Raw genomic sequence first — 23,142 nt, forward strand, 5'->3', positions numbered from 1 at the left:
CGAACTTGGGCTTATTCCCAAATGGTGCATGTGTAGATCTGACCATAAAAAGTGTATCTTTAGACTTTGAGAACTGTACTATGGGAGACACCATTACCCACGTGCCAGACTGGCCACTAGGTGGCATATACATCAGCTGGACCTGCACTGCACTGCAAAGCCTTTGCAGACAGAACTGACATTGCAGCTGCAACCCACAGAAGGTTGGTCAGAACTTGGAGCTTGAAATCAGCTGGTCTGACTGATGGCTAAAGCAAAAATGTCAACATTCCATCTGATTTAAATAACACCAAGAGTCTCACAAGGTAATATTCAAAATGTCCAGGATGTGATCCAAAGTTATTCAGCATACAAAGAACCAAGAAAATATCAATTTACATGTGTTAAAATTCACAAACTGTACATTAAAAAAGTCAGTTTTACTGTATGTTAATTTAAAAAATGATGCCATTTCCTTGCAGGGAGTACACAGTCTAATTAGGGAGATAGAATCATAAATGAATAACAACATAATGTTTAATACCCTATGATGATTTAAAACAGAAACATGGATAGGATAATGCGGGAGCACAGAGGGATACCTAGCCCAGTCTGGGGAGTGGGGATCAGGAGATTGAGATTAGTTTCCAAGAAGAACAGATGTTTTAGTTGATTCTGAAAGAACAAGTAGAAGAAGTTAGGTAAAGTGGAAGAAGGTATTCACACCTAAATAAGGGGCAGTCTGAGCAAAGATATCAAGAAAAGTAGAGGTGGGAAGTATAAACGGTTCTATTTTATTGGAGTATTAGCTGACAGGCAGAGTGGCAGAAAAGATGGTGGATTTCCCAGGACCAGGTCATGGAAGGCTTCAGATACCATCTTATACCCCATTTAACCCTATTAGAAATCCTATTGGGAATAAATTCTTAGTTTTGTCAACATTAACACGATGGTCACAGCAAAGTCATGGCACCCCTGTGGGCCTTGATCTCTTGTGGCAGAAACTATTGGTATGCACCAGCGTCTGTTTGGTCTTCCCTGTTTTGCAGCTTCCCTCGCAATGAGGTTGGCTGTGTGATCAATCCTGCCTGTGGATGTGAGGGAAAGTGCTGCATGCCATGCTCTGGGTTTAGATGTTAAGTAGCCAGGGTGCCTTTCCAGAACTCTGTTTCCCTTTCACATTGACCTTAAAGGCCATGTGTTGAAGAGCCATGAGACAAGATGGAAGGAACCTGGATCACTGAGTCATCACTTGACTGACCACGAACACCTATGAAGCGGTTTGCACAAGTGTGCAATAAACTATCCTCCTGTTAATCCACCGAGATTTCACACTTTGTTTTTTAATACATTATAGCCCAGCTTATTTGACTAACAGTTTCTCCATCTCTTTATCAAGAGCATGAATAGCCTTCCTCCAAAGTCTTTTCCAGCTCCATAAATCCAACTTATTCTAAGGAGGCCCTCCTCCAGTCAGCTGGCTCCTTCCTGGTGCCTTGCTCAGGCTTCTTGGGATCTGTCCTGCCTATGTTCTTCCTCTCCAGGATAGTTCTATATCTTACCTTGGAGAAGGATCATGACACCAGAGGCACTCAGGATTGGAAAGGTTCTCAAAGCTCACCTAGGCTACCTTACTTTCTAGTGCCTGAGTCACCTCTACAACATCCCTGCCAAGTGGTGGTCCAGGGTCTGGTTATTGAAAACCTCCAGTACCTGGAAACTCATTGCTTCGACCACACAAAATTTCCTTCTTTCTCTATATTCTAAAAAGCACATTGCACTGCCCATAATGACTAACCCCCATGGACTGCACCTAAGTTCTCCCTATTTTATTTTTTTAAATGAGTAAGTAGGGACTCCATTTAAATGAATGAGTAGTAATTGCACTTGAGATATCTGAGCCTTTTTCTGACCTCTTTCCATTATGGTGACATTTTTTTTTTCTTTACACAATGGCTGTTTCCGTGATGAATTTGTGTAGCCTGTATGTGAGTTGAGAAATTATCCTTATGTCCATCATCTCCATGTGCCCACTAGCAGAGAGCTCTTTCTTTGAGAAAATCTTGTCTGTAATGTCAAGGACAAAGTCTGATAATAAGTCATAGCTGTCCTGCAGTTCAAATCTTAGGAATCTTTAAGTCTCTATATGTCCACAGGGAATCTCTAAAACCACAAACGTCTTTAAAAGGTCAATATAACGAAAGAAGAAAACAAAAATGAATATACTTATCCGGCTGGAAAGTTTTAACATGAAAGCTTTTTGTAGTGAGGGACTCTTTGATATAGAGGCTATTCAGTTCATAATGCTGGATAATCAAACACAAAACTACAAAAGGAAAAATTGACCAATTTGACACATCAAAATTTCAAATTTTACCTTGCAAAAAGACTGCTGAGAGCATGAAAATACAGACTGGAAGAAAACATTTGCAAACCACATATGACAGAGGACTAGTGTTTAGAATATATAAAGAACTCCCAAAACTAAACAGTAAGAGAAAAAAATCCAGTTGGAAAATGGGCAAAAGACATTAATATAGTTTGGATATTTTCTTCCACGCAAATCCCATGTTGAAATGTAATTCCCAATGCTGGAAGTGGGGTCTGGTAGGAGGTGTTTGGATCATGGGGGCACATCCCTCATGGCTTGGTGCTGTCTTCATGACAGTAAGTTCCCACAAGATCTGGTCATTTAAAAGGTGTGTGGCACCTCCCCCAGCTTGCTCCTGCTTTTGCCATGTGAAGCGGCTGCTCCTGTTTTGCCTTCCACCATGACTGTAAGCTTCCTGAGGCCTCGCTAGAAGCTGATGCCAGAGCTATGCTTCCTGTACAGCCTGTAGAACCGTGAGCCAATTAAATCTCTTTTCTTCATAAATCACCCAGTCTCAGGCATTTCTTTAAAGCAATGAAAGAACGGCCTAATGCAGGCCGTAAAGAGACATTTCACTGAATAGTGGCAAATAAGCCCATGAAAATCTCATCGTTAGCCATTAGAGAAATGCAAATTAAAACCAGGATGAAGTCTCCTCGTAGTGCAGCTGCCATTACCGCTGTCCTCTGCCCTCCGGCCTGTCAATCTACCTGCAGCATGAGCAGCCTGCACCTCTACAGCACATCGGTCACTGGCTCCCACAAAATCAAGTCCCAGCAGAGTGAGGTGACCTGAATCCTGGATAGGAAGCGCATCCAATACCAGCTAGTGGACATCTCCCAGGACAACGCCCTGAGGGATGAGATGCGAGTCTTGGTGGGCAACCCCCAGGCTGCCCCACCCCAGATTGTCAATGGGGACCCCTACTGCGGGGACTTTGAGCTCTTCACGGAGGCTGTGGAACAAAACACGCTGTAGGAGTTCCTGAAACTGGCCTGAGTCAAGCTGGCCCACAGTGCCCCTGCTGGATTCCATCACCACACTCTACTTACAGCTCTCACCTGGCCATGAAGGACCTTGTGACCAACTCCCTGTCATTCCTAACTTGACCTTAGAGTCCCTCTCCACAACACAAACCATTTCTCCTCCCCCTTTCTAAATGTAGTCTCCTCTTCTCTATTCAAAGGCAACATTCCTTACCTACTAGTCTCAGAAGTTGTCTTATGCGACAGCCCCAAATGCTGGCACCTCTGTTGGTTCCATCAGCCAGAGCTTTGCCAAAGGCCCCACAATCCCTCTCCCAGGAGGACCCTAAGGACAATTAAATGTCCTGTTCCATTGGAAAACACACACACACACACACACAACAAAAGAGAAAACCATGATGCAATATCACTACACACCTTGCAGAAGGGCTAAAGTATAAAGTAGTGACACCACCAAATGCTGGCAAGAATGTGGAGAAACTGGATCACTCATTCATTGCTAGTAGGGATATAAAATGGTACAGCTTACTCTGGAAAACAGTGTGGCAGTGTCTTAAAAAACTAAGCATGTACTTGTTATATAATTCCACTCAGAGACATTTATCTCAGGGAAATAAAAATGTATCTTCACAAAAGCGATCTGTATACAAATGTTTATAGCAGGTTTATTCTTAATAGCCCAAACCTGGAAACAATTCAGATGGTTAAACAAACTGTGGCATATCCATACCATGGAATACTGCTTAGCAATAAAAAGGAATGAACTATTGATACGTGCAATGACCTGGATGAGTCTCCAGAAAATTATGCTGAGTGAACAAAGCTAATCCCTAAAGGTTGCTCATGGTATGATTATATTTATATAACATTCTTGAAATGACAAAATTATAGAAATGGAGAACAGATGAGAGCTTACCAGAGGATAAAGAGAAAGTTGCAGTGGGTGGGGAAGTAGGTGTGGTTATAAAAGACCCACAGGAGGAAAGGCTCTTGTGGTGATGAAAATGTTCTGTATCTTGACGGTATCAAAGTCAATGTCCTGTTTGTGAAATTGTATTAGAATTTTGGAAGATATTAACACTGGGGGAAACACCACTGAGGGAAACTCTTTGTGTTATTTCTTACAACTGCATGTAATTCTGCAACTATCTCAATAGAAAAAAATTAATTTTAAAAACACTCCCCAGCCGGGCACGGTGGCTCATGTCTGTAATCCCAGCACTTTGGGAGGTGTAGGCGGGGGGGATCACTTGACATCAGGAGTTTGAGACCAGCCTGGCCAACATAGTGAAACCCTGTCTCTACTAAAAATACAAAAATTAGCCGGATGCGTGGCGGGCACCTGTAATCCCAGCTACTCGGGAGGCTGAGGCAGGAGAACCACTTGCACCCAGGAGAAGGAGGTTGCAGTGAGCCGAGATTGCACCATTGCATTCCAGCCTAGGCAACAAGAGCAAAATTGTCTCAAAACAACAACAAAACACTTTTCATACCTAGGTTGCAGCCCATAGCAATTAAATTACAATGTCGGGAGAAGGAGCCAGACATCAGTATTTTTAAAAGATGTCCAGGTGATCCAACAGGCAGCAAATTTGGGAACCACTGAATCAGGCATCTCAGAAGCCTCTGAGATGTTTAAGAAGAGAAAGAAACAAAAGTCCTAAAGTTCTCTTTATAGAGATATCTTTGTAAAAAGGAACAATCCTATTACATTTCGGCCACAGCCTCAGTCAGTATGAGGGAGAGGCCTTGGACATTTCTTATTCATCTGAGTTCACTAATGGAAAACTTAAGCCTAAAAGCCAACATTACTAACTACTTTGCTACTGGAATAATTTACCAAAAATGTTTTATTTATTTATTTATTTATTTTTTGAGGTGGAATCTCACTCTATTGCTCAGGCTGGAGTGCAGTGGTGCAATCTCTGCTCACTGCAACCTCTGCCTCCCAGGTTCAAGCAATTCTCCTGCCTCAGCTTCCCCAGTAGCTGGGATTACAGGTGAGGGCCACCACACCCGGCTAATTTTTTCTTTTTTTAATTTTTAGTAGAGATGGGGTTTCACCATGTTGACCTCAATGCTGGTCTCAATCTTCTGACCTCAAATGATCCGCCCGCCTTGGCATCCCAAAGTGCTGGGATTACAGGCGTGAGCCACCATGCCTGGCCCCAAAAATGTCTTAAAAAAGCCATTTCATGAATAATGCAATTTCTTCCCCTTCATCTTCATCATAATGCAGTAGATTTACAGTTTCACTTTCTGGGGTTTTAGCCAATGGTTGTCCAAAAATATTAAATGGAAAAATTCCAGAAATAATTAATAAGTTTTAAATTGTGCACGATTCTGAGTAGCATGATAAAATCTCACACCATCTGCTCCAGCCCACTTGAGATGAAAATCATCCCTTTGTCCAGCATATCCATGTTGTATATGCTACCTTTTGTTTAGTCACTTAGTAGCCCTCTTGGTTATCAGATCAATAAAACATAGTAGACTGTAATACAGTTCAGTACTATTCAGTTTCAGGCATCCACCAGGGGTCCTGGAATGTACTCTCCATGGATAAGAGGGCTACTGTAATCTTTATGAAATGTGGCCTGAGAGGCAAGCTATAAAAATGCTCCTAGGTGTTCCACAGCCTGCATAAGGTGTTACAGGTGCGTTGTTCTGTTTTAAAAGTAACACTTCATCTACACCTGGCTGGCATTTCAGATCCCTTTAATATTCACTCCCCTTATTTTCAAGGATTTTTTTTTCTTTTTTTTAGCACAGGGTCTCTCACTCTATCACCCAGGCTGGAGTGCAATGGCACAATCCTGGCTCACTGCAGCCTCATCCTCCAGGGCTCAGGTGATCCTCCCACCTCAGCCTCCTAAGTACCTGGGACTACAGGCGCATGCCACCACACCCAGCAAGTTTTTGGTATTTTTTTGTAGAGACAGGGTTTCACCGTGCTGCCCAGGCTAGTCTCAAACTCCTGGGCTCAAGCCATATGCCCTTTGGGGGCTCAGCCTCCCAAAGCTCTGGGATTACAGGCGTGAACCATTGTGCCCAGCCCTTTCTAAGAAATTTCTTAGAGATCCTGCTTAAACTTGTTATAACGAGCAGCCCTCTTAGAACAAACTATAAAAAGAGAGAGAAAGGGACTGAATCGTTTCTCATTAAACTTGTACCCAATTTGACCTTAACAGTGAGCGCGTCCCATTGCATTGTTGAGAAGATTTTAGAAGGTTCCTGAGTTGCATATTTTCAAGTATGATCATGCTCTATTTTTCAGTGTAAGCCTTCTCTTGGGATTTTTTTCTTTTAAATTAAAAACATTGTTTAAAATGTGTTATCAGAGTAACATTAATGTAATGAGAAGAGGCAACCTTATCAGATGAGATAATCTGTTTTTCCTGAAGGATGCCATTTTCATTGCATTAGGTTGTTTGCTCACAGAGACCTGTAGACACATAGATTAACCCTGCACATCGTCTTCCTTCTCACCAAGCCAATTTTCTGTTTCATTTTTACCCTCCAAGAATCACAAGTACAGTAGCAGCTCCATGGGGACAAACAGAATAGGAAAGATTGAGTTATCTTTAATATTTGTTTTTGTTTTTTATTTCCAAGAAAATCTCTTCTAGAAAAGATGAAGTTGTCTTGTCCATATATGCCAGTGAATGCGTGTAAATCCATTTACCATAGAGAAGAACACAATTCTTTTACTGTTAAAGCCAAATAGAAGAGTCAGTAGTCATGTCATCCAAGACAGAGGCTCTTCTGGCCTTCAATGTACAGAGACATGTAGCATTAAATTCAGTTAAGGGCAACCAATGAAAAACAAGCTACACGCAAAGATTACCTCTCACCCCATCATGCAAAGTTTCCATTCAGCAACATCTGGAGACTGCACAGCCCATTTGATTTAAATAGAAGACTCAGAGGCAGAAACCATACTCAGCCCAGATTCTTTGTGAACATAGCTTGTTGCTGAACCAATTCACTCTGCTCCTAATTCACAAATCTTCAGCCCTAAGTAGCCTCATTTGGTCCTTATGAGGCACAGAGCCCTTTCCCCACCTAGGGCCTTTGCTCGGTCCATTCTTGCTGCCCGCATTGTGGCTCCCCTGGCTCTTGGCCTGCTGGCTCCCTCTCAGACTTCAGGTTTCAATTAAAATAACAGGCCTTCCCACTCCCCTTACTTCAGAGTTAGTCTCTGACTTGGCACCCTGTTGATTTCTGAGTCCTATTCCAGGGCTTGACATCTCATAGTTACTTGTTGAATTAATAAATGCTAACTCCAAAAACTAATAATAAATGCTTTCTCCAGTTAAAAAAGTAGATATTACACCATTTTTTAACAGAACAGTAGTGACAAATAACAATTGATCATCTTAGCTGGGTGTGGCAAGTATCAGCCACTTGGGAGGCTAAGGTTAGAGAATCACTTGAGCCCAGGAATTTGAGGCCACAGTGAGTTATAATCTTGCCACTGAATTCCAGCCTGGGCAACAGAGTGAGACCCTGTCTCTTAAAAAAAAACAAAAAGAGTATATTTTAGTTAAACATACATATGCCTGTGATCATCAAATATCAAGACTGTAATGATTAGCTCAAGCCGTTGAGAAACAGAAGCTGCCTCCTAATGGTGACATGCAGGATGCTCAGGCAGTATTTTAAATGGGTGCCACATTGAATACCTGACCACTCTATTTCACAACTGTTCCTCCTCTGGATGCTTATATGCATTTATTATCTATTCCATTCACCCATCCAATAAACACTACTACTGCTTTAAGACTCTTATGAACCTCCTCCACTAAAGTTTAAGCTTCTGGAGACCAGGGACAACTCTTTTTAATAATAATGTCAAATACTATTGAGTATCTCCTACGTGCCAGTCATAATGTTATGTGTTTTCCTGTATTAATAATGTATGTGATGGAGCTTTGACTTAAACCCGGACAGAATGACAGCAGAGCCCGCAAACCTACACTTTTCTTAAACCTGGATCTGGGCTGGGCATAGTGGCTCACGCCTATAATCCCAGCTCTTTGGGAGGCCGAGGTGGGCGGTTCACTTCAGGTCAGGAGTTTGAGACCAGCCTGGTGAAACCCCATCTCTACTAAAAATACAAAAATTAGCCGGGCATAGTGACGAGTGCCTGTAATCCCAGCTACTCGCGAGGCCGAGGCATGAGAATCGCTTGAACCTGGGAGACGGAGGTTGCAGTGAGCTGAGATCGCACCACTGCACTTCAACCTGGGTGACTGAGACTCCGTTCTCAAAACAAAAACAAAAACAAAAAACAAACAAACAAAAAGCCTGGATCTGACACTTCTTAGCTGTTTGCATGACCTTTGGTGAGTTGCCTCAGTTTCCTCCTCTGTAAGGTAGGGAGGATAGAGTATCTAACTCAAAGATTGTTATGAAGATTAAGAGAGTTGATACTTGTAAAATGCTTAGAATAGTTCCTGGCACACAATAGGTACTCATTAAATGTTTGTTGTTTGTTGTTGTTGTTGTTATTGTAACCATTATTGCTTATAGGAAAGTCCCTTGTCTGGGAAACCCTCAGTCCTGGTTTTAGCATGGAAAGTCCCATGGCCTTGGTAAAAGTTCAAAACGGGTCCATATGGCAGGCGGAGGACAGAGAGTCAGCCTGGTGCCCTGGTGGTCACTCTCTACTGTCCTGCATCTTTTTCAGAGCTCACCTCTGAAAAACTGCCCCTTAACGCTTTGTAATTGCCACCCTCCCAGTATTTCAGGACACTGTACTACTTAGCCAACAGGGTGTACAGAAATCATATACCTTTTTCACACATTTTTCTATGTACTAAGCTTGTCCAACCCGCCTTATTCTGTTGTTGTTGTTGTTGTTGTTCTGTTTTGTTTTGCTTTAGGCTTTTAGCAGCCTGAAGCCGTGGTTTTTAGTTTCTGTCTCTAATGAAGCTGAAAAGAGGGTTGAGGAAGGGGTTTTACTGGCCCAGCCAGAAACAGAAACTAAGAACCTGTGACTGTATTCAGTCTCTTTAACATCCCTGATTGTAGACCATCACTCTATTTTCCCCACTTCCTCTTAACTTTTATAACTATCTCTGAACTTTAAGAGAACACTATTTTGTGTTTGCAAATAACTTGCTAAAACGTCTTTCCTAGCCGAATGAAACCCTAGCATCTAGTGCCCCCTGCTGCCCTTTCATAGGAAAGGCAAGAAGGATGAAAGTTTGATTCATTGACAGTAAAATTTTTACTTGTCGAGATTTCAATAGGAATCAGTATAAATATCCTAAATTATATGCACGTTTCATCTTTTCTTTGAAACTACTCCTTGACTTAGTTTTTTGTCTTGCCTTTGCGAACATTCATTTTTGCTTAATTATATTTTTCTCATTTATATTTGCTTTCCTTGAATTTCCTTTTGGTTGTTGTGCTTTTGCGATTTGAACTTGTTTTGTCTTGGCTCTTTCTCACTTTGGCCATGCCTTGACACGGACGCGCGGGAGCGAGAGGCTGCGGGCTCGGCGGGCGGAGGGCGCATGCGAGCCTCTTGGCCCTGGGCCTGCCCCTGCAGTCCTCCCGCGGGATCTCTTGGACCCTCTGCAGGGTCCTGGCTCTGAGACATTGCTAGAGGACAAATCCGCCGGGATTTAGAGCGCAGCCAATGGGACAGCGGTGCATGGCTGAGTGTCAGGCAAAATTAGCCAATAAGCATGTAGTTTGGGCAAGGTGGGTCCGTCCCCTAACTCGGACCTTATAAAGTGTGCTCGCTGTTCCCACAGAGCTGGGCTGGCCCAGGCTGAAGCGATTGTGGCCATGCTGGGTGTGTTAGAAGCAAGTTAGAGGAAGAAGGTCTTGGGGACGACGGGCGCCACCGAGAACGCATACGAGGCCGCCCCCGATGGCGGGTCGCCAGGGGGGACCAGAACAGCGCCAAGGCCGACCAGAAGAACGGCGGCAAGAACGAGGGGGACGCGGGGCAGGTGCTGTGGAGTTGGCTGGACCTGTGGGATCGACGTCTGCGCCGTCCAGGAGCCGGCCAGGGGAGAGAGCGGAGACGCGGGAGGGGGATGTGCGTTCCGACCCGGGCAAGGCTTCCCATCCCTCCCTTCCTCTTCTCTCCTTCCCTCCATCTGGGCTGGGAGTCAGGATCTGACCGCGGGCTCTGCCCAGGAAGACCGAGTTCCTTGATAGCGACAGCTGGGCGCCGGGGAAGACAGGGATAGAAGCCCTTTGATAAGAGAGTTTTTAGACTAACTTCCAGCTGTGACGAGTGCATGGGGCCTGCGCCCTGAGAGGTTGCCTTTCCTTTTCCTCTCCCAGCCTGGGGGTTTGTGGTGATGTTAAGTTCTGGTAGGACCAAGGTGGATCTCAGTAAGGAGGTAGAGTAGATTTGTGAACAGCTGTCGGAGGTAGAATCTTTGCAGACCCAGAGTGGGTGGGTGTAGACACTTTGCCATGGGTGGTGGCTTTATTTGTAATCCTCCCAGTGAAAGCTTTGGGAAATCCAGGCCTCCCAAACTCTTGGCTTTCTTGTAAGACTTTCTAAGCGCATGGCTTCGTCGTAAGACTTCTCGTGGCCATGTGTCTCACCCTACCGTTCGTCTCACCAATGAACCAGAGCTGGGATACCAGCAAAAAGGACCCAAAAGACTATTTTACCGCAATTGAAGAGGTCGTGGACCATGCCCCCAAAATGAATCCCAAAACTGGAAGACCAAGAGGGTTGACGTTTGCTATCTTGAAAGATGCAGCCCGTGTAGAGAAGGTAAGCTGTGTGTATTCCATCAAAGGTCTGTGTGTGCGGGATTGCATTTCTAAGAGAAGGCATTCCTGGATCATGATCATTTTGTCTGAGCTGCATGTGGCCAAGTGCACTGGGGGAAGCAGAGTGTAGGAACTTGTTCCTGTACGGATTAAGTGGGAAGTGAAAAGTATTAAATATATGGGCTGGAGTGGTCCAGGAAGAGGAGAGTGGACATTTAGTACCTGTTTGGGCCCCTGCACTAAATGCTTCACATATGAGGATTAGAAAAACACCCAAAGATGCCTGAGATAGGCATTTCAGTGCCATTTTACAGAAGGAAAAACTAAGATGCAGAGAGGATTAAGCAACTAGAAGAGACCACATAGTGAGTAAAGCGTCGGACAGCAAGGATTCCAACCCCAGTAGCCCAGCTTTATGTCTGGAGGAAGCAAGTCTTAGACTGGGACTGTCAGGCCAGGAAGAAAACTCAGAGCATGGACAAAAGGCTCGGAGGGAGTGAGGACCGATTTATATGTGTTGAGGTAAACCAGGTGGATTTCTGTTTTGGAGAAAATTGGGAAGTCAGGCTTAGGTAGAGGGTGGTGTGTTTGGAGGGGGTAAAATATTTTGTGCACCTGTATTTTGTGTATTCCACCTGTGGTAGAATCTTGTGGCTCAGAAAGAAAGAACCTGCCTCGGGTAATGCTACTAAGATGCCAAAGAGAATTAGATCCAGAGTCTACTTAACCCCCTTCTCAGAAGAAATTGTCCAGGTTTTAGCACTGAAAGTCTTACATCTTGGGAAACTGCACCGTCCCAGTTTTAATGCTAAAAGTCCCTCATCCTGGGAAATCCTTTAACTGTGGTTTTAGCACTGACAGTCCTGCTTCCTAGGAAACTGCTTACTTCTGGTTTTAGCCCTGAAAGTCCCCAAACCCCTTAGTCCTTGGCAAATCTGGATGATTGATCCACTTAGCCTTCTGTTGGAACAGATCCTAGAGCAGAAGGAGCACAGGTTGGGTGGCCATAGCATGGACCCCCAAAAAGCCACTGTCATGAAGAAATATCCTGTGAAGAAAATCTTTGCAGGGCACCTGAACTCCCAAAGCCACTGAGGAGACGGTAAGGGAGTACTTTGGTGAGTTTGGGGAGGTGAGTTTCTCCCCAGGATATGGTTTATGCTTCCCACCAGCCACCAGTGGATGCTTTTTTCTTTCTTCCTTGGCTGGTGGAGTTGTCAGTGGAGCTGCTCTCACCTCCTTTCTTGCCTTTGGAGGGCCGCCTTTTCTGAGTTCCCTGTAGGGCCTGAGCCAGGGGAAGGCATTGGCCCTGAGCTTTGCCTGTGTTTCCAGATGGAGGCCATTGAACTTTCAGTGGATCCAAAGTCTAATAAAAGACAATGTCTTGTTTTCATCACCCCCCAAAGAAGAGGAACCTGTGAGAAATATTCTGGAGAAATGTAACACCATCAATGGAAGTAAGGTGAGGAGTCTCTACCTCCATGTGCCTCCCTTCCTACCTCTGGAGAGGTAGCCCTTTGGTTAATGGCAACCCAATAGGGTAACCAACAATCCCATTTTAGCATTGAGAGCATTGTGTCCTGGGAGACCCTTCCCTGGAATGTAAATAATCCTGGTTTTAGCAACAAGTGTGGAAGGTTGGAGGAAACGCACAAAACCCGTTAGTTTTGGAGGGTCTTAAAGCAACATTGTCTTTAGTATCAAATGGATGTGGCACAGATTATTCATCATCTTTAGTTGTTGTCACCCATTTGACCATCGATACTGGCAACCATAATTTGTAGTTCAGAATGGTCATCCATCCATCGTTGCATCATTCAAAGTGATGTGGCTTAAGTGGATATAATGAATATTAACAGTTCATCTTCGACTTTGCCTGTGGATTAATTGGTGTGCTTTGTAACAAGATAGTGCTAATTTAATTTTTTAACATTGTGAATATTGTGACCATGTTTTCTAAGAGGTCAGATAATGAGAATGTTGTAATACAAATGCAACCATAACCCCATCACTGAAGAAGAAGGCTAAACAACTATGTAATTTTAATGATGGATGGAAGGACACATACTACTGAACTAGGCAGGTAAATAGCCAAAACAGAGCATACTACATAATATACAGAAAAAAATTTGAGATTGGACATGGTGGAGAAGGGGATGTGCAAGCACATATGGAGGGCAAATCTCACAAGTAAGATGGGACAGGTGAATGCTTCTAAACCAATCAAAAATACTTTTGTTTCCCCAAAAGACACCAATTTTCGGTCAAAAATAGCAGCTGCTGAATTAGCATGGGCATACCAGGCAAACAAGCATGCATTGTCATAGCATTCCCTTGATTGCTCTATGAAACTGAGTAAAGTTTCATTTCCTGATTCAAGAATTGCAGCTAAAATATCCTCTGGACAAAGAAGAAGGGAAATTTTTTGATAACAGATGTGTTGGCCCCTTACAGTATAAAGCCGATTTCTGTCATATCTCACCAACAATCCTGGTTTCTATAGTACATCAGTTTTAAGTAATATGCCAAATCATGGCAGCAAAAATATGTTCCCTCTAGCTGTTAGGTACTTTGACTTGAAAACAGGAGTTTCAAATCATCTTCATTTCTGTGAGGATTTTAATGAAACTGCTGAAATCATAAAATATTGTTGATATTTTGTCTAAATACAAACTAGACTTAGCTCATCTATCTGCGTATTCGTCAGACAGTACAGATGTAAAATTTTGGCAAATTCCATTCAGTCTACAAACTTCTTACCAAAGAAAATGAAAAGGTCTTATCCATTCAATGCCTTGTACATGTTATATACAACACTGCTAAAAAGGGATGTGAGTTGCTTAAATGTGACATGAGACTTTCATAATGAAAGCTTTTGGTTACTTTTCAATTTCCTCAAAAAGTGCAAAAGCACTTAAGGAGATTTTTGACTTCACAGAAATGGAAGGTAACCTCTTTAGATGTGTACCTGCAAGATGGCTGTCATTGCAGCGAGCCACAGAAAACATGCTAAAATGTTGGCCTGCCATAAGATCATATTTTCAAAGGACAAGAATAATGTCCTTTGACATTGTTTGAGATCTGAAAGGAGAAAAAAATCAAGAATCTGAAGTGGGCCTTAAAAAAATCAGTAAGTCCCTTGTGACTTTGATTTTTATGAATCTGTCTCTCAAAAGCCAGGGTGCCCCCAGAAGAACTGAGACAAACTGAGTTTCTGAACATTTGAAAATTAGGAGCAGGCTCAGGATCCACAGGGTGTAACCATCCCGTGAGGCCCTGCTTGAGCAGCCAGCCAGTCGGTGAGGCTCTTCACCTTGCTTCCGTTTCTCTGATTCCACCTATGTACAACTTACGAAAACTCGCATTACTATAGACTGGGAGTTCTTAAATTGGAATCTGTGAATCTAAAGGGGCCAGAGGATAGAAATCAGGAAATCTGAAAACTTCGATGGAAAAAAGAAGTTTTTATTTATTTCCATCAGGAAAATAGGCAACAAACCACAGCAGTATTAGTACCTGTGTCTCTGTCATAACCAGGAATCACAGATATCCATGTTACAGATATCTTAAAATATTTATGTACAGCACCACTCTGAAATTATGGTAATAATTAGATCCACCCCCCTAGGTCTTGTAATCTTTATATGTTAATAAATGACAGATTTAAATGTTTAAGAATTTGATTTCAATAAAATTGCATTTCAATAAAATTGGCTTCCTTTGCAATCCTGTGTATTTTATTTTGTGCATTTCTCCAGACTGCCAAAGGGGTTGGTGACACATTGAAAGTTAAGAGTCTCTGCTGTGGATCATACATAGAAAGCTTTACAAAATGGTTGAGGGGAATAGGCTTTCCTGCATCCTTACCTTGGGATGCAGCCTTTCCATTAGCTGGAGAAGGCAGCAGCCAGTGCCTATGAGTTGAGAGGGCAGTGGTCCCTTTCCCTAAGAACCATGCTGTTCCCACATATTCAAGGGTATGGAATTCCCATAATATTCAAAGAGTTTTTCTTTAGTTTTAGGTGATACGCCTTGAGTAGGAATATCATGAGGCTGTTTCCAGCTTCGAGTATGTTAGTAACAGGGTGTAAGGGATCTCAGAGCATCTAGTCTTGGCCATATCTTAAATCCAGGCACCGAGGTCCAGAGGGGAGTTATTTACCCAGGTCCCATCAGATGAAGATACTGAAGTATTCCAAGAGGATTTTAGTTTTATTGCAAATAGGGTAAGTGTTCTGAGAGTGTGAGGAGAGAGGGGAGGAGGCTGGGGTAAGAATGGGCATAGAAGGGGATGGAAAGGAGTGCTGAGAGAACTCAGAACCAAATTTCAGGCTATCACTTTCTCCATGCCACATTCCAATGCCTTGCCATCAACTCTTCTGTGAATCTTCAGGAATTGTATTAATTCCCCAGGACCAACAGACTTTCATAAGTTAGATGAAGTTATATTACTTCCCTGAAGCACTTTTATGCACAAAGAATAGATGTAGCAAACAAACTTCACAAGATTTAATTTTTGTGTTTCCTTTTTTATTCTGAGGAATTCCGCTGTAATTCTCAGTGGCACAGAACCTCTAGAGCTACTTCACTATGACAGCCTTCTTCAAATCTCCGAAGGGCTGTTACATAAGGAAGAGGGTTGGAGTTCTGTATTCAATCAAGAAGGCAGAAGAATGAGATGGTAAGTTGCTACAGGGAGGCATAATTTAATGTCAATTTAAACTGTAATCCCAGCACTTTGGGAGGCAGAGGCAGGAGGACTGCTTTGAGCTCAGGAGTTCGAGACCATCCTGGGCAACATAGTGAAACCCCGTCTCTACAAAAAAAAATAAAGAATTAGTCGGGTGAGGTGGCACACACCTGTAATCCCAGCTACTTGGGAGGTTGAGGCTGGAGAATCGCTTGAACCCAGGAGGCAAGAGGCAGAGGTTGCAGGGAGCCGGGATGGTGCCACTGCACTCCAGCCTGGGCACCGACTGAGATCCTGTATTTTTTTTTTTAAAAAAAGGTCAATTTAAGTTTCGTTCCTGGGATTGAGCGGATTGCCTTGGATTAGGCAAGGTTTTAAGTGCTTTCCAACTCTGGAATTCTGTACCTTTCCCAGTAGATATCTAAGCCCAGCAAATCCTGGGCCTGAAGTTTAAAACCAGGATCCTGATCTCCCAACCACATCTGGATGATCCCATAGTGTAATGAAGGGTGCTTGGGCTTTGACACCAGGCAAACTTGGATTTTGACCTGGGACAACTAAGTCACTTGCCCTCACTGAACCTTAGCTCCCTCCACTGGCAGTGGGGACAATCTGCTGGAGGGTGTGTAGAAGACTTCGGGTTGCCTTTTAGAGGTTCTGGAAATGTCCCTTGAAAGATGAATGGAGTTAAAAGTCTTCGCCTTCTGTAATTTTGGCTTCTTGCAAACACGCTTCCTGCCAGTCCCGCTCCGTCAGGCGGGAGGCAGCAAACCCCGGCCCTGGCTCTAGGACAGGGCCGAAGGCAGGATAGACGGAGCAACGGGTCCGGCTGCCGCCGGGATGTTGCAGCACAGCGCCTCCTGCCTGCCTGGCCTACAGGCCGCCCGGATTCAGCCGGTGGGCGTGGACCGGGCGGAGCCCTACAAGTCGAGAGGGGACATAGCGCATGCGCGCGGCAGGAAGGGCGTCTCCAGGAGGGAGAGGCGTCTGCTCAGCGCGAGACCGCGGGGCGCCCGAGGGGGACGGCGCTGGTGCAGAGGCTGCTTCCGGACTCCAGGTACCGCGCTTGGCGGCAGCTGGCCCCTGACTTCTGTCTTTTCAGCTGCAGTGAAGGCTCGGGGCTGCAGGTGAGCTGTGCATCCCGCAATGGAGACCTTCCTGCTCTGAGTTTTCTTACACAACCGCAGAAATGTAAGGGGCGTTGCTTAGCGGGCATCCCCTCCCCCGCGCCAAACCTGTACAACAAACGATGATGCAGAGGACCTTGAGGGGATTTTGCAGGGCATCGATCGGTCTTACCTCCGCGGTATCATTTTTCTCCTCCTCCCGAGTTTCTGCCTTCTGGTATCCCTAAATATCCCACCTATCCTGCCTCCTACCTTCCTGGAACTGGGGTGGTGGGGTGGGCTCATGGACCATTGCAAAATGCTTGGCAGGATTTTAACCTTCTCAGCACCACCCAGACCCCACTCGAAAATATGCCTTTTGTGCGCTCCAAGAGCTCAAGGGTAGGTAATTGTTATATCTTTATGAAAATGCTTTTTATATAACAGTTTACCGAAAATCTCTTAGTTCTCCGAATTTTGGAGGATTTGGGGCGGGCAGCGAGGCTGTCCCCTGTCACCTTGTTTTGTACCTGGTGTGGTAAATCGTTTTGCTGCATTGCATCCAAGATGCGTTTTAGTCCTTCCAAGGCTTGAGCATCCCATCTGTGATGAGAGCGTGTGATGTGCTGTGCACATCCTCTCCCACCTTATCCCTTCCATGTTAACACAGCCTCTGGCTTTAATGTGTACTTCTGGCCTGGCCACATGGCTCCGTCATGGAAAAGGTGATTCTTTTGTCTGAATATTCTCTGTGAGAACAGAATCTTCTTGCAAGCATTGGGGGTAGATTTATTTTGCCTCTTTAGAACAACAGTCAGTTCACTAAGGAGATTAAGGGGCTACCTGTTTCCTGGCAATAAAGCTGTATTGGGTAGGTCAGTTACAGAATGTCTTCAGGCAGAAGCTGTTCCTTTGGTTCACTCACTCATTTATTCATTTAACAAGTATTTTAAGTACCTGCCTTGTGCATGGCAGGGTTCTTGGTGCTGTGAGGAGGACAAAGATAAACTGAACCTTGGTTTGCCCTCAAGGAGCTTGGCTGGCTGAGAGTTGGGAGAATCCCAACCAAGTAAAAGGGTATGGGTCCTCAAGAGAAGATCGCAGGAAGAGCTGGGGGGCTCAGGATGGAGTGGAATTAATCCTTCACAACAGCTACTTGGCTTTGGGAGAAAATTAGGTCTAGAAGTTACACCTGATAATGAAAGAACTCTCATAAGCTTCAGATCTGTATGTAAGGGTGTTTTCCGGACTGTGTGTTGGGCGTCTCAGACTGAATACATTCTAAACACGTCCCATCATTCCTAGCCACCTCCCTCTTCCCCGCCCCCCCCCACACACCTGCTGCTGTTCCCATGTTCTCTGTCTCGGAATAGCATGAGGCTCCCCGACTCCCTACTTCTCCTAATGGTCTAAGCCAGATGCCTAGGGGTGAGTCATCTCTGATTCACCCCTGACTTTCCCTTCCCACCTCGAATTCAATTCTGCTGATTCTACCTCCTGAACTTCTGAAATCTGTCCACCTTCTCTCCATTTTCATTGCCATTTCTCTAGATAAGCCTACCGTTATCAACTAAGCTCTTGCTTAGTTTACTGCAACAGCTTCCCGATTTATCTCCCTGCCTCACTTCACAACCCATCTTCACTACTGCAACTGGGAAGTGCTTGCTGGAATTTAAATCTGATTGTGAGGCTCCCTTCAGTGATCCTTCATTGCCCTTAGGACAGAACCAGACTCCCTTTACGGGGCTTATGTGGGTGTACAGCCCTGTCTTTCTCACCAGCACCCTCTCTTTTCACAAGCCCCTTGCACTTTTCATTTTGAGAACGTGCTTTCTTGTGCCATTAGGGCCTTGCACATGCACTCCCTTCTGCCAGGAACACCCTTCCCTGCACCCTCTTCACTTGACTTACTCATGCTCCCCTGTAGGGTAAATGCACCTGACAGCAATAATTAAAGCATACCCTTAGAATGACCTCGTGTGGCAGATGAACCCGAATGTGTTTTCTGAACTAGGGAACTCAGGCCTGCCCAACCCAGAGATTTGTTTCTTGTCTATGAAGAACATCTGAGCCCCTGCCCCACCTGTCCCATAGAACAGGGGCCATACGGGGAACTGAGGCCTTGAATTTTGAGTTAAATCAAGGTTGCCAGGTGGAGGTCATTGAGGGGAGGGTGTTAAGTGAAAGTGCTGCGTAAATTGCATGATGTTTGCAAGCGGTTGTTTTCCTGCCCAGCTCACCAACACTGGACTCCCTCCTCTGTTCGTAAGCCCCTAATGGGTCTCTTTCGGCCTCTTGAACCTGTTGCCTTCCTTATTGAGGTTACTAGGGGTTTGGCACAACATCTCTCCAAGTTCCCAGCTGGGACCCTGTTTTATCTGGGCATCCTTAGGCTCCCAGTCCTTGCTGGGTGCCACTCCTTGTTATGGTACCCACACCTCTCCTCTTAGGGCTCATTCACACATCTGCCTCCTACAGCTGTGTTGTACTGTAGTTCCTGGAGGACCAAGGCCATGTCTTAGCACTTACCATTGCTTCCTGCTGCCTTGCCTAAAGAAAATGCTAAACAAATAGCTGTTAAGTTGAATTGAGTACAAATATATGTTATAATACTATGGTATGATTCATTAACTAAATTACAAATTCACCCTACCTCAGTTTGCTCAGTGTGCTGAAATAGTAATAGCCTTACACACGTCAAGCTCAAAATAGGTGTAAGGGTGAATGAGAAGAATAATCATTATTATTGGAGCAGCTAATATTTGTTGAATGCTCAGTATGTGCAAGGCACTGTTCTAAGTGCTTTACAGTATTAACTCATTTAATTCTCAGAACAATCCTATAAGGTAGATATTTTTGCTATCCCTATTTTAAAGATGGAGAAACTGAGTTATTGAGGTTCCACAGCTAGTAACTGGTGGTATCAGGTTTGAAGGTAAGCATACTTTATAGCATATGGTTGGCTCCTTTAGAAAGATAGTAAGTAGGACCAAACATGAGAAGTTCATGGGGCTGAACACTGTAAGTTACCAGATGGAACACAGTGCCCTGTGGTCACAACTTTAAGCTATGGAGAGCGTATGATTGATCCAGAACTCAAAACTCTGAAGAACATGTTTGGTTTACATATCCACTTTTTTCAGCAGCTAACTCAGTTATCAGAGGTGATGTTGCATAGAGGTTAGGACTGAGACTTCCCCAAGTCAGAAATCTTTGTTTTGCTGTATAACCTTCAGGCATTGCTTGCATTCTCTGTGCGCCAGTTTCCTCATCTTGAAAATGAGGATAATCATGATAGTACATACCATAGGGTGTGGTCATGATTACATGAGTTGATACATGTAAGGCACCTAGAATGCCTTAGAATGGCACCTAGCACATAGTAATTGCTCAAAAACATTATAACCTCTCTATTATTATTATTTGTTTAGCCATCATTCAGTCAGCAAACGGTTTTTGGACCCAGGTTCTCCCTACAGGTTACATTCTACTGTACCACTTCTCGGGCACAGATGAGCTCTCCTGTTTTAATTCTCCTTCTTGTAGATGCTGAGCATTTTTCAGTGTTGCCGCCTTTTTGGTGCTGTCATCTCCTGTGCCTCAGATTCCCTCCCCCATATTCTTCCTCATAGTAAGTTCTAGTGGATGACTCTGAGATCAGCTCAAAATTCTTCTTCTTCTTTTTTATTTTTTATTTTTTGAGACGCCCAGGCTGGAGCGCAGTGGCACGATCTCAGTTCACTGCAACCTCTGTCTCACAGGTTCAAGGGATTTTCTGGTCTTAGCCTCCTGAGTAGCTGGGATTACAGACATGCACTACCATGCCACGCCCGGGTAATTTGTTGTATATTTAGTAGAGACAGGGTTTCACCATGTTGACCGGGCTGGTCTCAAACTCCTGACCTCAAGTGATCCACCAGCCTCTGCCTTCCAAAGTGCTGGGATTACAGGCGTGAGCCACCTCGCCTGGCCCCTTTTTCTGTTCTACATTAATTTATTACCAATTGATAATGGGAGATAAAAGGCCCATTAACCTAAATGATAAACAATGAGAAAATTGTAAAAATATGCAAGGAATCTCATGTACCATTCCTCACATTTACAAAGATAATTACCTTCCCTGTGGAGGAAATATAGATGTGAGAAAGCTCAGAAATAAAGGCACCACTAGAAGTCTTAGAACTTAAAAAGCTGTAAGGAACTCTAAAACTCTTTTCATCTATTCTCCTAACTTGCAGGGAGAGTTGAGGGTGAGGGAGGGGCATGGTCCGAAGCCCAGTGGCCACATCTCTAGCCTGTGGCTGGCACGCTATCTATTGCATCTGAGAGAATTGTGGGCAGGGTTTCAGTGGAACTTCTCACCACTGGGTATGTTTCAGCTGCTGCTATGATGCACAGCAGGATGTCATTGTCATCCATTTAACTTCATGCTGGGTCTATATTGTATTCTTTAGTGATTTGCCATTGATTAAGTGTGGATGTCTCTGCTACCACAGAAGAGCTATCTTGCAGGGAAACTAATGACAAAGCCATTGTTTAAACTGTTCAATCTCCAAGAAGACATCCATCTGTAAAGAATGAGAGGACTAATATCTGTACAGACATGAAATAATTATAAGATGGAGTTGTGGAAGTTAAGGAATTTAGAGGAGGAAGAAGCCATTTGCTCCAGATCACTTTGATAGTACAGACTAGAGTCAAGGAAATTAGGAGGTAATTAATAAGGGTAGAAATCAGGGGAGAAGGTTCAAAGGGAGGTGGGATACAGGAGATAGTCGGGTTTTGGAGGTGGACGGGGAGGGAGGACATTTCAGTCATGGAAGTGAAAAGTGAAGATTGTAGTGTCACAGTTCAGTGAAGAGACCTGGCTGACCAGAGCAGAAGTTTTATTTGGGGAAGTAGAAAGAATTGAACAGCTGAGAGTATGGCACATCTTGAAGACAGGCAGAGGAGAATCAGCCTGAGGTATCCCCCAGAGTGTGCTTAACAGTGATGAGGATGAAGGGGAAAGTAGAGGGTTGGGAGAGGTGAAGTTTGAACCTCTTTTTTCCCTTGAGACAGGGTCTCACTCTGTCATCCAGGCTGGAGTGCAGTGGCACAATCACGGCTCATTGCAACCTCAACCTCCCGGGCTCAAGCAATCCTCCCAACTCAGCATCCTGATAGCTGGGACCACAGGTGCATGCCATCACACCCAGCTAATTTTTTGTATTTTTACTAGAGATGGGATTTTGCCATATTGCTCAGGTTGGTCTCAAACTCCTGGGCTTAAGCCATCTGCCTGCCTTGATCTTCCAAAGTACTAGGATTACAGGCGTGAGCACCATGCCTGGCTGAACTTCCCTTTATTTAGTAGATTAGAGAAATTAATTTCTGTAATTCTGTGGAATGCCTTTGTATTAGTCATTCTCACACTGCTCTAAAGAACTACCTGAGACTCAGTAATTTATGAAGAAAAGTGGTTTAATCAACTCAACTTCTGCAGGCTGTACAGGAGGCGTGGCTGGGGAAGCTTCAGGAAACTTACAGTCATGGTGGAAGGCAAAGGGGAAGCAAGCATGTCTTCACATGGCGACAGGAGGGGGAGAGAGCATGAAGGGGGAAGTGCTACACGCTTTCAAACATCCAGATCTTGTGAGAACTTTAGATCATGGAACAGCCCTAGGGGGATGATGCTAAACCATTAGAAACCACTCCCACGATCCAGTCACCTCCCACCAGGCCCCACCTCCAACACTCAGGATCACAATTCAGTATGAAATTTGGGTGGGGACACACAGCCAAACCATATAAGCATATCATTGTTAGATACATTCCCTCCCCAAAACTTTTTATTTTGTATAATTTGTCCTTTCCCCCTTGCTTTAGAATTGCAACCTTGCCAATGGACCTGATCGGTTTTGGTTATGCAGCCCTCGTGACATTTGGAAGCATTTTTGGATATAAGCGGAGAGGTAAGCCTAACCCAAATTTTCATGAAAGGGAATTAGTGGGGGTTTGGAGGTTGTGCTAGGTCATCTGAGGCTCTGTAGGTAGGATGAGAAGCTAAAGATGCCTTAGAGGTGGCTGAAGACCAGCGTGTCTTGGAAGGGACTCGTGAAAGGAAGAGGCTTCTGTGGGGTTGGGCATGACAGAGTGTTCCAAGCTGGGGGTTCTGGGCCTCTCTTCCACCACAAAACTCTCACTTCACTTCATTATCAGTTGCATAGTTAATTGATTTAATCTCCCTCCGGACCACTGCTTATTATTAAATGAGGT

At 44.3% G+C, this 23,142-nt stretch overlaps 2 protein-coding genes across 4 annotated transcripts in view; both read left to right on the forward strand.

Moving 5' to 3' along the window:
• Window positions 1–3,067: 3,067 nt before the first annotated feature.
• Window positions 3,068–3,349, forward strand: LOC116459960 (SH3 domain-binding glutamic acid-rich-like protein 3). Its single transcript, XM_032140740.2, is given in 1 exon segment — window positions 3,068–3,349. A coding segment is annotated over 1 exon segment (282 nt).
• A 13,391-nt stretch (window positions 3,350–16,740) lies between these two features.
• The window catches only part of TMEM14A (transmembrane protein 14A), a 15,662-nt gene continuing 9,260 nt past the window's right edge, over window positions 16,741–23,142 (forward strand). Inside the window, exons 1-2 of one of the 3 annotated variants that reach the window (XM_058432580.1) lie at window positions 16,741–16,969; window positions 22,753–22,838. In XM_058432580.1, the coding sequence (XP_058288563.1) occupies window positions 22,769–22,838 (70 nt within the window). In that variant the 5' untranslated portion in view covers window positions 16,741–16,969; window positions 22,753–22,768. The remainder of the gene's footprint in view (window positions 16,970–22,752; window positions 22,839–23,142) is intronic. The other 2 variants (XM_032141744.2, XM_032141745.2) reach the window with 2 other exon arrangements.

The sequence above is a fragment of the Hylobates moloch genome, unplaced genomic scaffold (assembly GCF_009828535.3).
Source record: "Hylobates moloch isolate HMO894 unplaced genomic scaffold, HMol_V3 SCAFFOLD_20, whole genome shotgun sequence".
Classification (NCBI taxonomy): Eukaryota; Metazoa; Chordata; class Mammalia; order Primates; family Hylobatidae; genus Hylobates; species Hylobates moloch.